At 39.3% G+C, this 19,544-nt stretch overlaps 1 protein-coding gene across 1 annotated transcript; it reads left to right on the plus strand.

The window, feature by feature from the left end:
- Positions 1-3,468: 3,468 nt before the first annotated feature.
- znf219 (zinc finger protein 219) lies at positions 3,469-18,933 on the plus strand. The gene is made up of 5 exons (XM_053480173.1): positions 3,469-3,571; positions 11,941-12,015; positions 12,121-14,149; positions 14,439-14,576; positions 14,796-18,933. Exons 1-5 carry the CDS (start codon positions 3,533-3,535, stop codon positions 15,890-15,892), a joined length of 3,378 nt encoding a protein of 1,125 aa, XP_053336148.1. The 5' UTR covers positions 3,469-3,532; the 3' UTR covers positions 15,893-18,933.
- Positions 18,934-19,544: the final 611 nt, after the last annotated feature.

Raw genomic sequence — 19,544 nt, forward strand, 5'->3', positions numbered from 1 at the left:
CACAGTGAAAATGGCAGCAGCTGAGTAGTCAATAGACGGGATAAGATATTTAAGGGAGAATGAGATAGAGAGAGAAAGGGAGGGGTGGAATGTAGGGAGGGAGAGCACAGTGAGAAACAGGAAGGGGTTTGGAGAGGATGGGGCAAAAGACAGTAGATGGGATGATGGGTAATGACGGGGTGAGAGGGCTCAGACAGAGAGGCACAGAGAGGGGAGATGGAGAACAAGAGTGAAAGAATGAGAGAAAGAGGGGGATGCTGTACATGGAGGAATGGTTGAGAGCAGGGAAGTTTTTTTGTCTCACTAGAAATCTGAAGAGTGGGCAAGAGAGGGAGTGAATGTTGTAGAGAGCAAAGGTTATGGACAAAGAAGTTTGAAAGAGAAAGAGGGTAAGAGGGAAAAAAAAGAAGAGTTTTTGAGGTTATAGAGAGAAAGAGATAATGTAGTAGAGAAGAGATAGCCAAAGATTGGTGAAGATAGAGAGGGAAAGGAATGGAGAATGAGGGATAGACGGGCTATGTTGACAAAGCAGCGAGACTCGACAGAACAAAGGGGAACGTGGAGAGAATGAGCTGGGTGAAACATCAAAGGGATTTTTCGGCCCCCGTTACCGGGACAACAGGCATTTGCATGCGATTAGCTTTTTACATCATATTAAGGAGGGAAGGGGCGCGGGGAGGGTACTATAGATCATACTGGGAGAAAGAGGTGGCCACTCTCACTGACTTCCAGGCTGACAAGCGACCATTTGTATCTTCGAGAGCATGGATATAGATATATATAATGCTGAAAAATATAACTACGTTTATCATAAAACTAATGAGTGAAACTGCATGAGGATGCATGCAGTTAAGCAAGAAAATTCTCAGAAAAAAAGGTACTAATCTGTACTCTTCCTTGCTCCTGGCATGGTTCACATTTTCTGTCATCAGCAGGTAACTTTTACCTAGAAAGGTACATCTATTTATGTACCTTAAATCATTATATCATTGTTTATAAGTGAAAGCTGCACACTAAAAGCACAAAAGATTTGTATGTGCCCTGAATGCATGAATGTATGCCAACCCATCAATAAGGCAAGGTCCTTGCAAGTCCAAGCAGATTTCATGCCTGTGAAATTTCTGCAATAAAACTGAAATTATGGAATTGAAATTCAATAGTGTACTGTATGTTGTAGGAATTTGTACCTAGAGTATGACTGCTTCTGACAAGTATTTTATATCCGTCCCTAAAATTCCAAATGCACCTGCTCCCATCCCACCCCACCCAAACCCCTATATCTCTTTCACTGTCTCTTAGCTATATGTGATGCCTCAGTGCCCTCAGTTTTGTGGCCACATTGTGCTCCCCGGAGTCATCATGGCCGTCGCCGTGGTGCTATTGTCATGGCAATACTACAGTATCAATACCCCTGACACTGCGACAAAGAGACAGCAGCCCACTGCCACATCACTCCACCCCTTCACCATCCGCTCATCTCTGTCGATCTCTCCCTCCTCACCCTGTCCTCTCCCCCCGTCCTTATCGATCCCTCCATCTCCCACTAAATATGTACATATTGATCTCCTCACATTACCCCATCCTTCTCTCCTTCCATCCCTTTTTCTTTTCCATAAGACCAACTCTCACCATTTCCATACCTCACTCCATCACTCTTTCCCTTTCACGCCTTATTCTTCATCATCTCTCATTTCATCTTCCCTTACCATCCGTCCCCGTTATTTCTCCCCATGCCCTCCCTCCTCCCCTGCATGTATATTTTTCTCTGTTTGTCTCTGTCTCACTCACTCTCTGCATATTAATTGGTGCATTTTTGCTGCGGAGCAAAAAAAACAATCAAAGCTGTCAGGGGCGGGTGGCCATGCTACTGTATCACACACACACACACACACACACACACACACACACACACACACACACAATAGACAAGCAACAATATAGTACATAAAGCATGTTTGTGCATATGTTAATATAACATTAGGCAGATGGCATCTCCTACCTCCTAAACAATATGTGATAGAGGGTGGATTTCCCCACATGAGATGCCCCTCTTGCTGTTTGTCTATTTGTCCTATTTGGAATTGGGCTTATTAATCAGGTGGCCATTTTGGAACGTCATGTCAAGTGTTGCGTGGTGGGCTGAGTAAAATGGCAAAGAGGAAAGAGATTCTCACCTCAGAACTGAAGACTATACAGTTTATTTACACACACACAAGCACACACACGCATATACAGTACAGTGTATATATATATATATATATATATATATATATATATATTCCATTCACCTTTTTCCAGACTGCTTTAAACCAATGACATGTTTTAGTGCTTATTTTGTAAAGCTCATCAAGAGTCATGCATTAATGTGCACAACTATAAAACTGTCTTCAGTCTTGAATTTGTAGCCTATAACTTTGATCTCACATCCAAATTGACACATGCATTATTTAAACAAAAAGAAGAAGAAAAACATCAAACGTCTGAAATAAGTGCCTTACAATTTGATACTTTGTTTCATACAAAAGTTTCATACTTTCCCTTGAATATCTTCTGCTAATGAATACATGATATATAATATTATAATATAATGAATAAAAGTTACTGCCAAAGCACTAAATTCTTTCCTGTATTATTATTACTGTTGTGCAGTAATTTCCTATTTATGACAATAATTAAGGAACATGTTATGTTGTGTATATTGCAATTTTAAATTTTTTTGTATTTTTATGTTTTTTTTTTGTTTGTTTTTTACATTATCTCTGAGAGGTACCAAACGAATTTCGTTGTATCTCTACGATAACAATAAAGTCTCTCTATCTGTTTTTAAATGCATGATTCAAGAGTAAATGCTTGCCAGGCTTAAAGAAGTGGGCACAGGTTGGAGCGGACCGGACAGAGAAGCTTCTGCACCTGCGCACAATCACGTGATACGACACTCAAACCTCCTGCCCGAGGGGAATCTTCAAAGAAAAAACTTTTCTGTCCCAAACTCCATGTGGACTAAATAACTTCCCATGCTTTTTTCTTTTTCTTTTCTTTTTTTTTTTTTTTTTTTTGAGCAATTGATGCAAAACAAACTGCATCATATCATATATCATATCACATCACATCATATTATATCAAGTGGTGCTACTTTACAGTGATGTTCGGAGAAGATTGCTATGTACAAAGTTAGTTATCGCAGTTAATATAATAATGTGCACAACCTCAGTGCACATGGGTCGGTGTGCACACGAACATGGGCACGTTTAAAATGGAAACCCGTCCATTTGTAATTGCGTTTGCAACATTCGGCCACTTCTCTACTTCATCTTCACTCACACACTCACTCAGTCACTCACGACGACACAATAAATGGATCTTTAAAAAATGCAAAAGAGAGAGAGAGAGAGAGTGAGAGAGAGCGAGAGAGGAGGGGAGGAGAAGAGAGTAAGAGAGGGAGGGGGAAGAACAGCGTAAGCTTGTATACAACTACCTCGATTTCCATTTCCCCCCCAACTCGTAATGTATTTAATTCAAGCGAAACGTAATCATGACGTGTCTTGTCATTAATCTCCTCGCCGCCTCTCCCGTAAGTACATTGAGTCTCACTTTCATCACAAAAAAAATCTTATAAATTTAAAACTATTCGCTAATTTACACCCCGCGCGCACTTGTAAATGCTTATATATAATCATGTGTTTGTGAATGTGTGTGATCGCATGTGATTATTTTTTTTTCCTCCCGGTTTGCTGTGGGCTTCATAAACAACAAATAACCCACGACGACTTTTTTTCCTTTTTTTGGTGCTTTTGGAGAAAAAAACCTTTCTCAGATCTCGTGCTTCATAAGCTTCGCTTCACGTGTGTTTAAATTTTGTTTTTTTTTATAAAACGTTTAAAATGTGGCGTCTCGGGGTGATCGTCGGCTCGCGCATCCCTACAGGGTAACACGCATGTAACCGCACAAGGCAACAATTCAGAGTGTCATGTATGTGCGCCTTGCCCTTGCCACCAGAAATGGGGGTGCGCTTGGCTTTGGCTTTAGTCTTTTGGTCTGGGGTAGTAGTTAAGCTTTGCACGAGGGCTCGGGTTACAAATGATAATTTAATGTTTTTTTTAACATTCAATTCGAAATATAATATTCGAGCGAGCAAAGCATTGCAACTGTACGAATTTTTTTCTCCTTATTTGTTATTTGAACGTCCCAAAGAGGAACTTTGTGTTGCGAACTTAATGTCTGAATAGAATGATGGATAGAAAATAAGCAAAAAACAAACTTTTCTTAAGTCAAAGCCTGTACTCCAACTTCCCCGGTTAAACAAGTTGTCATTTTTACAAACATGCATCAGATAGTCTAATTAATGATGCACCAGTTTCTTCCGTTTGTGTGTCTGGGAAGTGCACCGAGGTCGCTTATGATCATTCATCCTATTTGACCTGCATGACTCCCCATATTAAGTAAGGCATATAATAACTGTTGATGTTTTTTTTTTTTTTTTAACTTGAGCGCAAGCTGTTTTGACAGCCCGAGCAGTTCCAGCAGGACCACTTGTCCTAGGCTCTTCTCACCTCTTTATAGTAGCTTACACAAGGCTACGAGCTCCGGCTTGCTGCATGCCCCCGCTGCGCTGTGCTAAATAAGTAGCCGTGTAAGTGCTGTTTCGAAATCTGTGCTATTTGAGGCAACAATAACACCGATGCATACAACGACCGATGCTGAAATCTAAGAAAAGTTCTAAAAGTGCCTGTTGGTCTGCGAGACGCAGGGGGTATTATGCTGTGCAGCCGATATTGGCAGCTAAATTTAAGATGAAACCCGTGATGGCACTTTTCAGCTGCTCCTTCTTCGCACTCGCGTGTCCCCTTTACCCCCCTCCCCTCCCATTATCTTTTGTCGAAAGAAAAAATGGGGGAAAAAAGACGAAAATAAACACTCGCATGCAACGAGCATCAAACCAAAGCATCAAACCCTACACGCACCATTATGCTGTGATTTGGTAAAACCCGGTGACTGCGCGCACTCGTTTGTTCGCAAGCCATTATTTATTTTATTAATGATCTCTCGCTCGCTCTCTCTCTCTCTCTTTCCCTCCTTAAAAATTTGAGATGGCCGCGAGAGGGAAGGGCGAGAAAGCCACTGGAAATGGTTGCGCGTTATTGACGCCCAAAGGCCGTGCTGGAAATTCCTCACGAGATAAGCGAGCGGACGTGTCATCAAATGTCGCCCTCCGTATCCTTAAAGTAGGATACGAAACCCAAAAGCCGCCTTTCCAGGTTTCCCTCTAAACTCTAGTTCTGTTTTTTTCCCCCTCTTATTAACTAGTCTAGGCAGTCATGAGGGAGGTATTATTTTTCCCCTCGAGACTTCCAGCTAACCTTTTAAAACTGAGGTGACAAATAAGCTTGAAAATGTAGGACTGCGAGGCACTTAGGATTCAAATAAAGGTTCTTTCATGAACCACTGATGTTTCAAAAATCTTTGTTTGGACAGATTTCTGCAGGAGGCATTAAAAGAAACAGTAAAAAAAAGGGAAAAAGTGTGCGTGCATATATACACTATATATATATATATATATATATATATATATATATACAGTGTATCACTGTGGCCTTGCACCTCCAGGTTCCTGGTTCAAGTCTCGCCTCAGGATCTCTGTGCTTGGAGTTTGCATGTTCTCCCCATGCTTCGCAGATTTTCTCCAGGTACTCCTCATCCAGATTAGGCCAACTGGTGTTCCCAAATTCGACATAATTGAGTGAATGTGTGTATTAATGTTAACATCGTAAAATAGGAATAAATACAATGGTAATCACCACTGGCCTCTAGTTGGATGGCTGGATTGATGGATTCACACTGTACATTTCTTATAGCTGTGAAGTTTCCTCAAGTTACAGTAAGACCCTTTGCACCTTTAGTGCTTATATTTTAGCTAAAAATGAGGCATGTATTGCATCTTAAAACCCAGAGCATTTTATCTATCTTTTGTTTTGATGTTTTTTAAACAAACATTACAAACATACAGTATATAGGGCTCAGGATTGTGCAGTGTAGAGTTACATATTTTTTAGCACAACCTACAGAAGGCAATATGATGAACTGAATTCTATATTTCGTTTTAACCAACTATACAAACTTGATTGAGCAAAAATATTTCCAAAAAGTGGGTCACACAGGCACATGTACACATGATCAAACACTTTCTGGTTGTAGTTCTACATTTTCTTGACAGCATTGTCATATACTGGTAGTGGTAAAAATGTATATGTTATTAAATTAATGCTAACTTTCAGTCTACCTATTCAAAAACCCAATCCGGGTGACTGAAGCATCCCCCATTAACACACACTGTAAGGACTTCCGTATAACCACACCCACACACACACACAGGTTATATATATATATATACACACACAAAAAATCGTCATTGAACTTTGCTATGTTGCCGGCATGAATCTGGGTCGGTTAAGTTTTAATGGGTAAATATTGTTAAACAGCAAATTGTATCATTGTTTTTAGGTAAAATCAAAATAGAAAGCAAACATACAAAAATATAGACCCTTGATGGCGTTGTTTACTGTTTTTTTTCCCCCAAAACTGTAAGTGAGTAATTCTCAAAAGTGGGTCCATGAAGAATAGCCTGGGGGTTGATAGCCCTTTTATACTTAGTGCTAAAAATCTGAACCCATTACTATTTAAGTTAATATTACTTATTTAAATATTCTGCTCATTAACCTGTTGGACTGGTCACAAAGCCAAAACCTACCCTGAGTGACTCAAAAGCACACTTCTTAAAAAATGTGCTGAAATGTACTTTGTTGCTGAGTTCGTATCCTCAACTCGTTGGTACATTTTTTTTTTTTTACGTTTAATATCTTTCCTTCAGGAACTGGAAAGGTAGATGTAATCTGTCTTAAAGTATTTAAGGTGCATATAAATAGTAACGGTACAAAAGGAAAGTAAGCCTGTAAATGATGTCAGCTTCAGTTAAATTGGTTTTATGGGATGAAACTTGAAATAGCCAAAAATATTCTTTTACACATTTAAAAATAAGCCTGCTATGTGAATAGGTAAGGAAGAACTTGTCAACCTTGAATGGAAATGTGACTGCCGTTTTATTTGAACATATTTTTTAACAGTAGGCAGATACATTCCAGGGTTGTAGCTGATGGAACTATAAAGTCGACTATACTAATGAAAGTTCTGATTGGTTTAATTGGGCAATTAACACTCAGCTGGAGGTAGATCTGTTCGTACTCCCCCACAGAGGAAGCCTTACCTCTCTTACTTACCTCCTGGGTCTGTGTGAGAGCTTTGCACATATTGCAAAAATGCCACAGGCTGGCAGTTTGAGCTGAGTTGTTTTGTCAGAGTGGTAAATGAGCAAATGCTATATTTAGTTAACAACAGATAAAGAATTAAAGTGTAAGGGTCAATGTAAGGGTTCACATAGCTTGCCCTGTGTGTATTTAATCATCCAACACAGATTTTGTTAATTTGGTCCCAGCAAGCGCAAATCACTGCCTTTATTTTTTTTTTATTGCCCTTAGTTCATCCAATTGCATTACCTTCCACTTTCCATGTCCCTGACACAATATCTTGATTTGAGATAAAAAAAAAATGCCTGGCCAAAATGAAAGTCACTACTTCAGAAGGGTCAAATTATTGGCCCGCTTCAAGTACTGAAAACAATTAAGGATATTATTATTATTATTATTATTATTATTATTATTATTATTATTATTACACATTACTAAAATCCATAAGGACTGTGCTGAACATTCAATTTCTTGGAAGAATTGTAGTCGGAAAAAAAATCATGAATGGAGTTCATTTGGGAGTATGACTAAATGGTTGCATGGCCATAAAAAAAACACTTGTTAGTGAAACTAATCAGGCAAAAAACACTTTTTAGGGATCATAAAGATTGAACTTTGAAACAATGGATAAAGGTCATGTGATCTGTGTCCAGATGGACCCTGTACCCGAGTAATGGGCACAAGAGAGTAAGAACTAAAGTGCCATAATGCATAGTGCTAACTGTTTAAGCCTGTTCTTTGGAAACGGTGTTATGATCTGGGGTTGTTTCGATGCTCTAAAAAAAAAAAAAAAAAAAAAATCCCACCCGTGTTTGACTGATGGTACTTAGTAACCTGTTCAAAGATTCAAATTGTGAAAGTGTGTTTCTGGGAGCATAAGGAATCATGTTCACACATGAATTCGCCACCACATTGTGCACGACAATCAAAGGTCAATTTTTTTCTTTTTCTTTTTCTTTTTGCCGGGCAGTGTATTATTCTGTAAGCCTGAGGAGATGTAGTGTGGAACCAACTATTGTCCCATGGAGCTCAGGAGGTTTAGTACTAGCATCAGTTTTATTTAAATAATGATTCAAATGGTGACAAATCAGGTGACAAAGCAAACCAGAGGAAGACAATCTCTATGTTAGATTACATTGGAAAAATCATCGACAGTAACAAGAATTAAAAAGAAATCAATCGTTTTCTTGATGACCCACCAGACAATTAGATTTTGGATCATTACAGTACACATCTGTAAAAGAGTAAAGTGAAACAGTACTATGTTGAAAAGATTGCTATTTTTTATGAGTAGTGTGTGAACAAGCAACCTGGGATGAGTATATAAAAGTCTTTTTGATTACATTAGAGATTCTTAGGTACAAATCTACAGTATCCAGGTGAAAATTTCCACTGAAGCAAAAGTGAGACTTGGGTTCGTGCTGTATTTGTGAAGTGCAAATTAACGCCCAGTAGTTGCTTATTATTACCCATTTCAACCCACCCAATTCAACAAACGCAAGGACTTAGTAATTAACTAAGGAGCTTGATATGGTGGGTTACATCAGGGAAAATAGAAACCTGTCGTGAAGTAGATGTGACAAAAAGCCATTAACACAGATTCACTCTCACAAGCTTATAAACATGTCGTACTTAGTAGCTGCTTGTCTACTCAATGCAAAACACGAGGCTATGTTAGAGTAAGTAGCAACAGGTGGCAGATCTTTTCCAAACTAGGAGTTAGAAATAGAATGAATCAAAAAATATCCTTATATAACTGGATTTTGAAAGAAACTACAGAATTTGTGTTTTCAGAGATTAGACTGCATATCTATAATGGCATCATCAACTTCTTTAAAGCTGACATTGAGGCCTTGTATAAAAGTTGATAAATGAGACCCATTGTGAGTGCTCTTTTAATGCTTGTTGTTAAATGAAATTAAACCGCCAACCAGCAAACCAAGCGGCAGGAGAATTGAAAGTAGGCACATAGGCGCTTTGAGAAATATTGCTAGAGAGACGGACGGGCTGAGGTGCAGAAACTTGAGTGGGAGAGAAAAGGAAACTGATGTATTTATTTCAAAGTCATTGCTATGTGTACATTATGCAATGCATAGGAAAAATGAGGGCAAGGGGTAAGCAAAGACTTGTCTTCAGGCCAAGATAAAAAAAAAAAGAAAAGAAGGAATTTAACTTTTTATGTTCGGTGACCAAGTTTAAGTCACGTGCATACACACACAGCCAATTAAATGAACGGGATATAATCCATACCCAAAGATTTTAGTACAGGCAGAGACATAGACACTCTAAAGCACATCAACACACCCACAAAGACACACGAGCACACACACCCTTTTCACATAAATTTTCTCAAGGGCATCTGTTACACACTGCATGAATAGCCACTTGTTCATCCTTTAGATACATTACATGGTTACAGATTATACAAATTTAGAACAGCAGATCCAGTAAATGTATGATCTAATAAGCTAGGAATGAAGCCATTTCTACGTATATTAACATTCCTGTTTTTGAATCTATACTTATAGTTAAAGTCATCAAATATGAAAGCTCGCATGACGGTGATCATTCGCACACAGTATGAAGTTTAAAATTATTATTAACTAATGAGATACCTAACTCGAAGTTTCACGCTCATCATAAGCAAAACGACTTCTAAAATTATATACAATGGTTTCAGGAATATTAATGTGTTGTTTTTTTTTCCTCCAGTATAATTCTCTCTTTTTCTAAATATAAGAATTAAGGAGGATAACAACAAGCTGAGGTACATAAATTGCCCAAATTGTGCTATTGTATTTGTGATCATAGGCATTCCGGTTGTTATGCAAGTAACTATTTTGGTCTGTTCTTTAAAAAGAATATTTAGTTGCATATAATAAGCTGTGATTTGTATAAAAATCAGTGTCAGGTAAGATATCTACTTGCAAAATTGAGGTCTGGAGGATTTGGTGAAGTTTGGCTCTCAAGATCAAAACAAAGCGTCTGCTTATCGCCTGTATCTGTATTCAAATGTAAACCTACAGAACATATTGTCATAATTTAGTTTTTAAGTTTTAGTCTTTTTAAGTAGGAGTTGACAAAAAAAAAAACCTATGTTGTTCCAGTGTAGTGTACCATGTGGCCATTTGGACAAGAGTGTTTAGCATGCATGAATCATCTGGTGACTTGCTGCCATATTGCAAATGTGTGTATGTGTGTGTGTGTATTATTTGTGCATGCTGCTTTATCACTTGCCTGCCTTCATCTTTCCCCTCCCCCCTCTGTCTAGCACCTTATCACTCCTTCTATCCAAATTCAGGAAAAAAAAAAACAAACCTTTATTAGAATGGCAGGCCTGGACTGACACAAACATAATCTGTCATGGCGGAACAATGAACTGGCACAAACAATATTCGTAAGAAAATAATACCGTCAGACCAAAGAGGTTCAGCATCCTCTACTCTAGGGCTGGGAATGCTTCGTGCCCCCTTTTTCATGAGAAAATTACCACTCAAATATGGCTCATTCAGATGTGAGTCTCTCCTCCGACCCCCCCTTTCTCCCTTTCTCCGTCTGTCTCGCTCCCTTCTTTCTCTTCTCCCTTCGCCATGTTATGAGGCCCCAATCTACCAGCTGATAGCAGCATTCCCTGGCATAGTGCCAACTGTCAGCGATGCAAGAGAGAAAGAGAATGAAAGAAAATTAGTGAGTAATAGAGGGAGGAGGAGTGAAAGAGAGAGAAAAGGAGAGGGGGATGGGAGTCTGTCGAGGTGAAAAGATGGAAAGAAAAGAATTAACAATAATGGTGTATTAAAAAAAGAGAGAAGAAGGGCAGAAGAAAGTGCTACTGATATCGTAGTGACGGAGACATGGCTGAACTATAATGTCAACTGGCCACGTTTATCTCATATGCACGCAAACCAATCTGATTCACACAATTACCTATATTCACATGCTCTCTCTCTCTGTGCAAAAAATAGAAACATACTGTCATCAACACAGAAAAGCACAAACTGTCACAAACTGTGACTCACACATACAGAAACACAGATGCACCCACACATGTTCCTCTATTCAGCAGATTTTTTTACATTTATTTATTTATTTTAATTTTTTGGCCACAATTTTCAATGAGCTCAATTTTCTTTCACCATTTTTTTATTTTTTTTATTTTATGTCTGGGCATGTCCTCATACAGAGCATATTTCTTGTCCTGATATAAAAAGGGACATATGCTTGTCAAGGAAGGTGTCTTTGCATGTGTGATTGTGATATTACACAATGTCCTCTGCCTGGGTTGGTGGAATGGATAACAGATTTTAATTTCTTTCTTATTTAAACAGCAACTTTATATTTGTGTGTGTGTGTGTGTGTGTGTGTGTGTGTGTGTGTGTGTGTGTGTGTGTGTGTGTGTGTGTGCGCACGCAGGAAGGGTGTGTGGGGAAATCAAAACATCTCACGCCCATCATGCTTAGGATAGTTTGTGTCCTACTGTACCCTTAGCTTTTACATAGTATACATACATGCATACAGGAGTTGTACATATAATACCCCAACAGTTCACGTTATTACATAGAATATCAACCAAAATATATCATAATCAGAACAAATGAAAACAAATCCAAGTGCATATGCATACACCTTTGTTTCTGTTTTGCAGGTGGTGTCAGAGACAATTTTGAACGTGGCTCCTCCCTCATCTAATGAAGTGAATGATGGAATACACACACTACTAGTGAGTACCCACTCTTTTATATAAGGGAAGCATGGTCAAATTTATACATGTGGGCATGCCACCTTTTTCATACTTCTGACCTCTGTCACTCTCTGTCTGGTACAGAGTATGGATTCTCCCAGAGAATGTATGATTGCCCTCTCCTCTGAGGTTCCCCTGTCCCCTCCCTCAATGCCCTCACTGGATGACAGCCCACACACCTTACCCCAAAGCCCTCACTCTGCCCAATCTAGCCCTCTAACTAACCCATACATCCAATTGTCACCTTTTGCTGATGTCACCCAGCAAGATGAAGAGGAAGATGAGGAACTGTCAGGTCCACCCTCTCCCACTACAGTTGCTACACTGTTTCCAGAAGAAGAACAGTTGTGCACTCCCTCTTCAGAGAGCAGTCCTCCAGCCACTCCATCTGCACCACTGCCTGGGTTTGGCGCACTGGAGCAGGTTCTTTCATCTGGGGATATTGCCACCAATGATGAACTAGACCTGCAGCTTTTCAGCAATGAAGGCCTGGCTGTCCAAGGAGGTTCTACCAGCGGCCCCTCCCTCAGGTTTCCTTGCCATGTTTGTGGAAAGAGGTTTCGCTTTCAGAGCATTCTCTCCCTGCATGCCCGGGCTCATAGTTTGGAGAGGGACCGCCAGCCCACTGCAATGTATAAAACTGCACAAGTCAAACCAGAGAAAAATTACTTGAATGATACTGTTATGCAAAAACGCAGGAAGATGAATCCGAGTTCAATATACAAGTTATTTCAGCAGAATCAGAGAGAAGAGACTGTACCAGAGGATTCTTCAGTCAATAGCCCTCAGTTTGAAATAGATGATGCCACACCGCTGACTCCACCTCTTACAGAAGAAACACCAGCCTCTTTAACCTTTTCTCCATTGGAGTCTACCCTTGTAGAAGACCCCATCCCTCCTATGGCAGCTCTCGCCTTCCGCTGCCATGCATGTAAGGGCAAATTTCGCACAGCCTCTGAGCTAGCTCGTCACGTACGGATTCTTCATAACCCGTACAAGTGCACACTGTGTCCCTTCTCAGCCAATAAGGAGGAACGCCTAGCTATTCATCTACAGGAAAGCCACCCACCTGAAGAGCCTGTGCCACACCCTGTCTTCCCTTCACACACCAACCACAAACCAATCACACACCAACCACAAACACCTTCGTCACAAGCACCAGCTGTTCCAGCCTTCCGCTGTGAAACTTGTGGTCAGCGTTTTACCCAGTCCTGGTTCCTGAAAGGTCATATGCGCAAACACAAGGCTTCCCTTGACCACAAGTGTCAGGTGTGTGGTCGTGGTTTTAAGGAACCCTGGTTTCTCAAGAACCATATGAAAGTGCACCTCAACAAACTGGGCCTGAAGGCTGGTCTAGGAGATCTGGGACCTTCAGGATCTGAAAATTCCAAAGGTCCTGCTGGGAACCATGCTTTAGGTGCTCTCTATTCTAATGTGCTCCTGGCACACAGTGTGGCAGGTGGAAGTGCAAAGACAGGGAATCGCATAGAGAGGTCAGAATTCAGTGAAGGATCAAACCGATCTTCAGTATGGGGCTACCTCAGATTGCCAAATGACAGCAGTGGCGCTAGTTGCATGGAACGCCTTCAGGCAGTAGCACAGGTAGCAGAGATAGGTAATGGAGGAGAGAGAGGAGGATCGGAGGTGTTGGATGGACGAGAGCAGGCAGCTATGTGGGATCTGGTTGCTCATAGACTGGCGGCAGTGCAGCAGAGCCAGCAACAGCAGAGATCCCAGGTGCAACACCAATACCCTTCCTCACAGGGAGCTGTTGTTGGGGACACCGAGCAGGTGCATGCCTACTTAGGTGGCCTTGGCTTAAAAGAGGACCTTGAAGCTTCCAGAGCACCTTGGGAGTGTCCCGATTGTGGCAAGCTTTTCCAGACTCTTCAGCAGGTTGTGGCTCATGCTCGAGTTCATTCTCAGAGACCACGAAAGTTTCAAAGTGTACATGGGTCTGTTAGAAAAGAAGAAGTTGGTGTACAAAAAACTGCCAGACTCCAAGGAGGAGAAGGACGAGGACAAAGAAACGAAGGCAAACAAGAATCTCAACAGCTCCAATCAGGAGTGGGGTCTTCTGGAGGTTTCCATTCTTCTATAGCACACCTCTCAGGTAAAAATAATCCAATAAAATATTTTTAAAATATATATTTTAAAGGCATTTTACATTAATGAAATGCTTTTTTTGTGTTTTGAGTTTTGCATAATCTGCTAATGTCTGTATGTTTATGCTGTTTCTAACCAAATACCAAAGATTAATGAGTGTGCAAATGTTTTCTGATTATTTCAGTATTTTTTCGCCACTTCTTATAGTATTAATAATAGGAAAAGTCTAAAACATTAAGTCTGGTTTTACTTTTGTGGTTGAATCTATACAATTAAATCTTTTAATTTTCACCCAGGGGACAATGGTCTAGGAGGAACGTCATTTGGACCCTCAAGAGAGCGGGTGCGAGGTACAGGAATGAAGGATTGCCCCTACTGTGGTAAATCTTTCCGCTCTTCCCATCACCTTAAAGTACACCTACGTGTGCACACAGGTGAGGCTGCTGCAAGAAATTAAATAATAAATGCATGCAGTAAACAATAGTAAATTCACTCTCTCCTTTGAGGTACCTCCACCACAGCAATCACTTAAATGTTAATATTTTATTTTATAAGAAATTCCAACTGTCAAAAATGACAAAGAGTGCCACCTGCTGTTTATGAGTAAGACTACAAATTGAATAATTATTATTATGATGCATGCTCTTTTATAGGTGAGAGACCATATAAATGTCCCCACTGTGACTATGCTGGCACCCAGTCTGGGTCTCTTAAATACCACCTACAACGACACCATCGTGAGAGAAATGCAATGTCACACTCTTCTAGCTCCTCTTCTTCAAGCCTCCCTCCCTCGCTTACTGGCTCGCCACGGGAAAAACAGCATAGAAACTTGACTGCAAACCAGGGCTCGTTCCCCACATTCAGACACAGCCAGTCCTTGGGCTCTGGATCTACAGAACAGAAAGAGCGTCATCTGAAGTCCAGAGAAGCTCAAAAAGAAAGAAATTTGGAGAGCCAGTATCGTGTTTTGTCTGGGATGATGCAGGAACTATACCCAGGAGGACTAGAAGGGAGGTGGAAAGGTGAGACACCTCCTCCAAAAATGCCCAAAATATCCAGACGTAAGCCACTTGTTACAAGTCGTATGATTTCAGCCAATGGATATCAAGGCAGCATGAACTCTAGTGCTTCCCAAGAATGTGGACCACTTGACCTCTCTCGCCGCCCTGTGTCTAGTATAGGTGCAGTGGAACAGGTTGGAGTAGCAGTTAGCAGCTCTGACAGTCCATCAGGGGGTACAAAAGGAGATTGTGATACTCTAAATCAGTGTGTGTTTTGTCCATTTCGCACCTCTTCCTCTGAGCTGATGGCCATGCATCTTCAAGTCAACCACACCAGCAAGTCTCGCCGCAAAAGGGGGAGCTCCGTAACAAGTGGCAATCACTCTCCCAGACTGACCCTGTATGGAATGAACCGTGACCCCTTGACACTGTGGAAGTTCCTTAGCGAAGGGGATGAAATGATGGCCATGGATGACTGGATCAAATACAGGTCAAGGTCTGAAAATGGGGTCAGCTTGGAAGATGGGGACCTAGATATGGAACACACAAAACAAGGGCTTAACCTAGGAGATGGAAAACTGGAGAACACAGATGATTATGAGACAAAAGAAATAGAGGATGACATGGAAACAAACAGCAACCTTGAAGATAACTCCCATCAACAGGATATAACAAAGGATCTATCAAACATGATGCAGGAAGAGTTTCCCGAGGATGGGGAAAAACTGAAGAACTATGTGATTTAAAGTGCCCCAGAGGAACACAGATCTAGAATCAAGGATCTATTGGCAAAATTAGACACAGCAAAGTAAAATGAGGTTGATCATGTTCTTTTCAACACAAGGACATCATGTCCTAGTTTCATGCATAGTCACTGACTTGCACACAGACATATATCCAGTATTCTATGCTAGTCTTAGCCTTCAGGAGTCCCGAGGCCTTCTTGACTGCTGTTTTTGTTTTCTGTTTCCTCTATTTTTATCATTTAAAGTAATTGCCAAGGTATATTTCCTTTTTACCGTGCTAATACATTGTCATGTCAAAACCATCTGTAAATGGTAGTTATTAGAATTGGAAAAGCAAAAAAAAAAACATTAAACTGTATAATATTGAGATATTTTTGATGGCTTACCATGGAAGCCAGATGTAGTCTATAATATGCATCTGACCAGATTTTACATTTTGGCAACACTTAAACCATTAACCAAATGGATGACAATTTTTTACCATACATTTACCAGGCTGCATGCCACAGTATGCTGTGATGACTAAATGGTAAATGGAGCTGACCAATTTTAACAGTACACAACAGAGCGAATAATATTTTTTTCCCATATATACAGTACTGTCAGCTAGGTCTGGCAGTCTTCTAGTGAGCAAGGTTCCTTCTACGTCATTCTGTCTCAGTGCCTGGTGCTCTGTTTATTTTTAGAGGAATCATACAACACATGAAATTATATTTCATATATACTGTATATTCCAGTTTATGTTTAAGAACTCTAAAGTTAAGTGCTGGAACATTGTAGTGACAATTTCTTGTTGCGCCAGGGAGAAGAACATTTGACTTGAAACATGAGAACATGGCCAGCTTAGAAAAGAACAAATTGCAGTGTTTACATCAGAAATACCACTATGATTTTTATTTTATTTTTCTTAATTTTTGATGAAACTGTATTGTGATCACTAAGGAGACTTTAAGAAGGATTTAGGTCTGGTTTTCATATATGGAGCAAAACATTTAGTTAACATTGAGTTCAACTCAAAGAGACTGAGTCTCGGTTAGTCATTCCTACTTTTTCTTTTCTCTCTCACCTGTAAATAGCCTAAGAGAGAGTTAAGGAAAGACACGTGTCCCTAAGCATCAGGGCAAAAACAACAAAAGAAAGTAATAATAACTATGGCATCTTTAAGATCAATAGTTTTTTTTTTTTAAAGAAACAATAAGAAACATTAATATAATCACTAACACCTTCATAGACATCCCAATAGAAATGTGTAGCTTTTATAAAGATAAAAAGAGAAAAAAAGTTTTTTTTTTCTATAAATGTTCCTTTTATTTTATTTCAAAAAGAGTTCTTAAGGAAAAAAAAGTGATATCAATATCAGTAATAATAATGGTTGTGGTAGAGTACTGGTTTGGAAAGTCTTAAAAACACTGTGCAACGTTCTTTGTTTTTCCAAAGTAGATTTTTCATTTGCCTTTGAATATAGACCAAACTTTTATTTTATTTTATTTATTAGTTATTGTTTATATTGAGTCAGTTTCATTTAAAGTATTGCTGCAGATTCAAATCTTCGTTCCTAATCATACTATGAAGTGGTTAACCAATCTATCAATCAATCAATCAATCAATCAATCAATTAATCAATCAATCAAAAAATGCTGATGAAATCAAAATATCGGCTATTGATCTAATCAGGCATGCAATCAAAAATCTATTTTCAGCACTAAAGTGTTGGTACATTAATGTATTTGATAACTTATTTATTAATTATCACAAAAAGTGTGTCAAGGACATATCACTTTGTTGTCAGTTTGACTGACTAGAACTATAAGGGACCGACTCCCGACTTGTACTTTTAAATGTTTAAAGCATTCTCTGACACTGCTAACCCAAAATCAGACAGTGTGATTGAATGAGTTGTACCTTGTTCCTGCTTCTCGTGCCACTGACTGATATAGATGGGTACCGATTGTTACTGCTGGCCTTACTATATAAATGTGCATGTGTTGTTTTGTGTGTAGAGCACCTTATGAGTTTGGTAGCCCCTGACGTGGTGGTTGTTTAAGATTACACACCAAGCCACTGTGCCTTCTGTCCTGCACACTTCCTCAAGTACTTTGTATTCTCACCAAATGCACCTACAATAACACAAACCATATCTGCTTTACACTTTTACTTGCTCTTTTAAACGTTTACTACATTTAAAGAGTTACCATTCTGTCTACATGTGCCCTTTCGTTTCTTCACCTCTTTCCTAATGTTCTCTCTCTCTCTCTCTCTCTCTCTCTCTCTCTCCCAGCACACAACCTTTTCAGATATTTTGCCATTATTCTGTGTATGCACTTATTTCAGTTCCAGTTGTTTCTGAACTGTTCCTTTTCTCCAACAAACACCACTGGGAGGTGACATACTATTTAGCATTGTGGCCTTTTTTTAAAGATGTTATTTTATTTTATTTTAATTTTTTCGTGATGTTCGTTTGCCAATGAGATGAGACCAGTCTCTTCTTATAATAATTAATGTTTCTTTGTTTTTTAGTATTACAAAAAAAAGAAAACTGTGTTTGATGTACAGATAGAGTTAGAAATGTGTTTCTAATGAGAGCTCCAACCACAGCGCCAACTCTTTATCTCTCTTAATAATGTTACCTATATAAGCTGCGTGGATACTTAATGTATAGCTCAGAGCAATATGACTATATGACTACTAATTAATCTAATGGGGAAAGTGTGGCTGATGCTATCAGTGAAAATACAACATTTAAAAATGTTGTACATTCCTCTCATATACTTAGAAACCCATGTGTCAGTTATCAGCACATAAATATAGTAATGTTATAATGCCCCCAGTGACATAAAAAAAAAACAGAAATCACCTTATTTTATGATCATAGGCATGCAGTTTCCTGGGGAATCTGCAGTAAAGGAGAGTTGAAGGGAGGGTCTGGGTTTGAGCTCTTAAGTAGTTGACTGCTATTGCAGTAAATGGGAACCTGGTCTAACATAGTAGTGATTAATATGAAAATGTGGACTGAGAAAAAAAAATAGTAGAGAAGATTCAATAAAATATAAGAAAAAAAGTTAATCTTTGTGTGTCTATATGTGTGCATCACTGTAAAAAAATTTTTATCCATGATATTTTTAATGTGAACACGAACATAAAGCCTTTCTTACTATGTTATATACTATATATCATTATATGTCTAAATCACAGGAGACCATTTTCAACCATGCAAAAAGGAATAATCATGGACACTGAGAAGCAACCTTTAGATTCCCTGAGATATGTACATCTACAGTATACTGTACAAAGGGGTTTATGGAAGCCATGGTTACCATTGACCCCTATTGACTGAACTTAGCAGATGAGACTTTTAAGGTGAGGTGAGAGCAGAAAGCACTGTTTTTTGATGTTGTGCTTTGTACTAACTGGGCTTTCATTTAAACTTATCAGTCTGCAAACTACAAACGATAATAAATGAAAGTAATGTCAATTCATACTAGTGAAATATCAGCAGTTTCACCTTGATTAACTGCAGAAATGGCATACAGTGTTGGCTACAGGTGTACAGTGCTGTCATCTAGTGGAAAAGAATCCGAATAATTAAAGTTTGTAGTTTTTTTTTTTTTCTCACCACCAATCCTTTAAGGGTAAATAGTAATATTTTAACTTT

The sequence above is a fragment of the Clarias gariepinus genome, chromosome 20, assembly GCF_024256425.1.
Source record: "Clarias gariepinus isolate MV-2021 ecotype Netherlands chromosome 20, CGAR_prim_01v2, whole genome shotgun sequence".
Taxonomy (NCBI): domain Eukaryota; kingdom Metazoa; phylum Chordata; class Actinopteri; order Siluriformes; family Clariidae; genus Clarias; species Clarias gariepinus.

Excerpts from the sequence above, each read along its gene's own strand:
- znf219 (XM_053480173.1), top strand. The coding sequence starts at position 3,533 with ATGACGTGTCTTGTCATTAATCTCCTCGCCGCCTCTCCC. Across the intron at positions 12,016-12,120 it reads ATGGAATACACACACTACTA|AGTATGGATTCTCCCAGAGA; the intron begins GTGAGTACCCAC and ends TGTCTGGTACAG. Across the intron at positions 14,150-14,438 it reads TTCTATAGCACACCTCTCAG|GGGACAATGGTCTAGGAGGA; the intron begins GTAAAAATAATC and ends ATTTTCACCCAG.